This window comes from Pinus tabuliformis, chromosome X (genome assembly GCF_031772625.1).
Source record: "Pinus tabuliformis cultivar Carrire ecotype Pingquan chromosome X, CPIR1, whole genome shotgun sequence".
Taxonomy (NCBI): domain Eukaryota; kingdom Viridiplantae; phylum Streptophyta; class Pinopsida; order Pinales; family Pinaceae; genus Pinus; species Pinus tabuliformis.
Window position 1 is genome coordinate 1,138,648,192 of NC_142308.1, and position 4,677 is coordinate 1,138,652,868.

Genomic DNA, 4,677 nt, shown 5'->3' on the forward strand with positions numbered 1-4,677 from the left:
GTCTTAATGAACATCATGCTGAGGCGATTAGATCGCTCCCATCGTTCATAAAGCGTGACGTCCGCTGCAATGCTGGTATTAGTGAGTGCTGGTGGTTCATCTTTCATAATAGCATAGTCTATGTCCATCCACCCCAAATGAAGGAGAACCCTCTCCTTCCAAACCTTATAGTTATCTCCCTTAAGTTCAGGGATATCACAACGAATTTCAGATAAATTTGCAGGTTGTACAACTGCATTAAAGATCACACGCTTATGTTAAAATTGAGGCCTAAATAAAATTTCATGTTTTACCAATGTAAATCATGCTCAAAATTGAATCTAATGACATAAAAATTGCCTGTGGGCTAAATTTTCAATTCAAGCAGATTCAATTATTCATAGTTTTGAACTTTATGATAAAACTATTAACTCATAATTCCTATGGGTAAGTTATGAATATTTTATCCTAATTAATTATATAAATACAATAAATATTCATGTGGGATAAAATTTATTATATTTAGTATAATTAATTACAATTTAATGTCTAAATAATCTTAATGTGATCCTAACCAAACATAATATATAATTTTATTTAATTAGAGATGCTGTGGCTATTCTCTAATCAATTAAAATTATATGGATCACTAGACATTATTTATTTTAAATTGCATAAACAAAAATATACATAGTACTTCACATTTCATGCGACGTGAAACCGTGTATACAACTTTAATATGAAGCAATTTAAAAAAAAAATATGGAAAGCGGAAACAATTACCGCACTAATGAAACTCTTAAAAAAATTTCTTATAAAATTATAAACATTTCTTTAACCAGAGTAAAAAAAAATGTTTAGTAAAAATAAGTCAAAATGACATTTTAAATAAACTTCATACAAAAAAACTATATGAGTAAAAACTGCGATAAATATGAGTGTTACTCCAAATGATGGCAAGAATTCCTCTCAAAATAAATAAACCTTAAATTCCTTTTAATAAAAACCATATAAAACATTTTTTAAAATAGTTGATATTTTTGGGGAAACGTATTGTTCTTAGTCCACAAAAACTTCATGGAGACCAAGAAAACCAAGGTGAGAATTAAAATATGCACTAATTTATCCCCAACTTTACTGTCTAGGGCTACACACTGTAACTAACCATAATATTAAAAATCATCACAGAAAAATTCCAACAATTCTAAGATGTCTTAGATTTCTGAGCATGGACTGTAATTTCCGTTCTCATAACAACATGTTTTGGTAAGCAGAACACACCAAGGCAGAGATAAGTAGTTGCTCTGATACTAAATGTTAGATGAAATAACGATTATTCTAATTAACAATCGAATTTCAACAATGCTAAATCTGAACAACGATTCTTTAATACGGAATTAAAAATACTTAAAAGAATCTAAAAATAAAACTTTAATACCAAGAAGAATACCTCCAGCCATTGATGTCAAACACATTCTGATGCCTCAACCGTGGTAGTCCCTTCCCTTCTTATTTTCTGATGTGTTGGCTTGATCACAAACAGTAGTAGCTTTCCTTTCCAATTGTTTTGAAATCTGGTTAAATTACTGAAGAGAGCTCGAGCCTTTAGTTTCCTCTCGGCCTCAAACGATAGAAAAATAGCTTGACTGAAATGCGACCAATTCTCGTGGTAAACCTCCACATACGAATGCTGAACCCTGCAATCTCTTTAATAATCGCCAGTCTGGTCTATTGGCTTCTAGCACATCGAATTGCAAATTGAAGGCAATTTCACCATGCAGAAGTAATCCTTCACGCTTCTAGGAGTAGGCACACTCCTCAACGCAACGAACAACAACTTATTGGAACGATGGTGCCATGAGCTTTAGAAGCACATTATCTGTCTACGTAAAAGTACAAGCACCAGTGGGATCACTGTAATTAACTTGTAATTCATAGGCTCATGGCAGCACGAAAACGAGAGAAAGGAACTCTAAAATCTGGGCACAGTACGCAGTGGAGACATAACAACCTCAGGCAAGCAGAAAAATAAAAGAACACAGATAATCTGGAAGGCACTTCCAAGCTCTACTCTCTCACTTGATGGTGTAAAAACTGAAGAGGATTGAGATGCAAGCTTGGGGACCAAACATAAAAATATATAGCCAAGCTTCTGTATGTGTCAGGTGTTCCACGGATCATGGTAGAGAGGACCACTTCAGAAGCTCCCAACAAGAAATTAATTAACTGCAGTTGATTTCCATAATTTAAGGAAATTACTGCAGTTGGTTTCCAGAAATTAAGGAAATGACTACAATTCCCTTCCTTAATTGTAGGCAGCAGTTGGGAAAAACTTAATGGAGCTTAACATTCCCAGCCTGTCTAGAGCTTTCACAGTGTTTGAAATGGAAACATTGATAGCTGCAACAGAAAATTTTCATGATAATAACAAGCTTGGGCAGGGAGGATTTGGTGCTGTATACAAGGTAACCTACTTTTCGTAAACATCCATTCTGTTTTGGAAGGTTTTAAAAGATCTTACATATGGTCGCGGGCACCAGAGTAAGTATAGATGGATAATTTATAGTACTTCTTCACAAAATCTCCATAACCATTTTCTCTCAATCTCTCAAGGAACTACTCCAGAGGGTAAAGAGATAGCAGTGAAAAAGCTGTCCTTAGAATCCAGGCAAGGCAAGAAGGAATTTTTTAATGAAGTTAAGTTGGTGGCAAAAGTTCAACATCGAAATCTGGTGAAATTACTTGGCTGTTGCGAAGCGGGATCAGAAAGGTTGCTGGTTTATGAGTACTTACCCAATAACAGCCTTGATAAAATTCTATTCGGTGAGTCTCCTTCAATTTTGTTGAAGGCAAAGTGAAACATTAATGTCGGTAATGGAAATCATTCCCCCAAATGTTTATACATAATTTATGTCGGTTGTGATAATTTATTTTCCTGCTTGGTCGATACAGATCCAGATAGATGCATGCAACTTGATTGGAAGAAGCGTTATAACATCATACTTGGTATAACTCGAGGGCTTCTCTACTTGCACGAGGATTCTCATCTCCGGATTATCCATCGGGATATTAAAGCCAGCAACATTTTGTTGGACAAAAACTTGAATTCCAAGATAGCAGATTTCGGATTGGCAAGACTCTTTGAGGAAGATGAAACTTCTGTGGGCACAGGAATTGCAGGAACTCGGTGAAACTTTGCACCATGCATCACTCGGTTACATTAACTACTTTTTAGTATTATACTGTTTTGTTTCAGAAAGGCTGTCTAACCATTTTAAGATTTAATATTTTAGATTATAAGTTTGTAAAAGGTGCTGAAGAATTAGATTCAGCACCTTAAATAACATTTAGAACACTCGAATTACACAGACTACCTAAGTCAAAATTGCAATTGCCACAAATTCATGTTAAATTTTGAACAAAACTACCTAAAATAGGATATGCTCAACCAAGGGAAAAAAACGTAGTGGAATTAAAATACAGGCATACTTACTAAACGATTTATATTAATGGCATTGCACTACTCATCTTTCCTAAGATTAAGTACACTTTTTCTTTTAAAGATTGAAGAGGTATTTATAAAGTGAAATTGTTATTTGCAGAGGGTATATGGCACCAGAGTATGCGATGCATGGGCAACTGTCTGCTAAAGCTGATGTATATAGTTTTGGGATTCTTCTTCTGGAACTTATAAGTGGAAAAAGAAACATGGATTTTAATTTACCACTTGAAATGCAGACCCTTTTACAATGGGTAAGATAGCGTTTCCATTATATTTCCAATTGACAACATCCACGTTATCGGGACCATGTTCTTTAGTTGCTCCATAGATTGTTTAGCGAAGTCATATGAGATTGAAGTTGAATTTGTCCTGACAATAAACCACACTGATTCGTTCAAAATACATCAACAATGAAATATCATGTGATTATTGATCCCATCCTGATCTGTTTTGACATGATTATAGTATATGCATAATCCGCATCTATTACTTTCTGCAATTCATCATAAACTAGTGGTCGATCTTAATGACCACTTATATATTTTCTCAATTTCACGATGTGATGTGATTATGCAGACATGGGGATTATATACACGAGGAAACATTGAGGCCATTGTTGATGCAGTAATAAATGAAACCTGCGGCGATCAGACAGAAGTCTTGAGATGCGTCCAAGTTGCATTGCTATGTACACAAGCCGACCCATTACTTCGTCCATCAATGTCTACAGTGAACTTGATGCTTTCAACGGGGACAATAATGTTACCAGATCCCACGAAACCTGCTTTTGTGAGTTCTGTGGCTGCCTCCAACAATCCCGGCTCCTCACGTCATGGATCGTCCCATACATCTCCACCCACTGCATCATCTTCATCCCACACTACTTTAGCATCTAATGCCAACGTTTCAATTTCTGAGTTAGAACCCAGGTAAAGATTGATTTATGAACCAGACTTATTCATGGTTCTTGCCGATACTGCAAGTTTAATACCGCGATTAGAAGTAACGAGGTTCTTGTTGAAAGTAGTACGCTGATATTTAGTTATTGTGAGGATTCGGTAAGAGAAATATATGCAGTTGTCTATAATGAGATTTTTTGGAAGTTTTTTCGGTGGGTTTTTCCGGTCAAAATCCGGTTTTTCTGGTGGGTTTTTTAGTCAAAATCCGGTAGCAATTTATTGGAATCGCAAGTTTGA

General features: G+C 35.4%; 1 protein-coding gene across 1 annotated transcript; it reads left to right on the forward strand.

The window, feature by feature from the left end:
• Window positions 1–2,315: 2,315 nt before the first annotated feature.
• LOC149143855 (cysteine-rich receptor-like protein kinase 44) lies at window positions 2,316–4,414 on the forward strand. The gene is made up of 5 exons (XM_089451965.1): window positions 2,316–2,442; window positions 2,590–2,802; window positions 2,932–3,166; window positions 3,582–3,732; window positions 4,058–4,414. The coding sequence occupies exons 1-5, from the start codon at window positions 2,316–2,318 to the stop codon at window positions 4,412–4,414; spliced, it is 1,083 nt and encodes a 360-aa protein (XP_089308091.1).
• Window positions 4,415–4,677: the final 263 nt, after the last annotated feature.

What these genes read in the sequence shown, in the direction of transcription:
- LOC149143855 (XM_089451965.1), top strand. Translation starts at nt 2,316, where the DNA reads ATGGAGCTTAACATTCCCAGCCTGTCTAGAGCTTTCACAGTGTTTGAA. An exon ending in AGGATTTGGTGCTGTATACA is followed by an intron (nt 2,443 to 2,589) that starts AGGTAACCTACT and finishes TCTCAATCTCTC; the next exon opens with AAGGAACTACTCCAGAGGGT. An exon ending in ACAGGAATTGCAGGAACTCG is followed by an intron (nt 3,167 to 3,581) that starts GTGAAACTTTGC and finishes TGTTATTTGCAG; the next exon opens with AGGGTATATGGCACCAGAGT.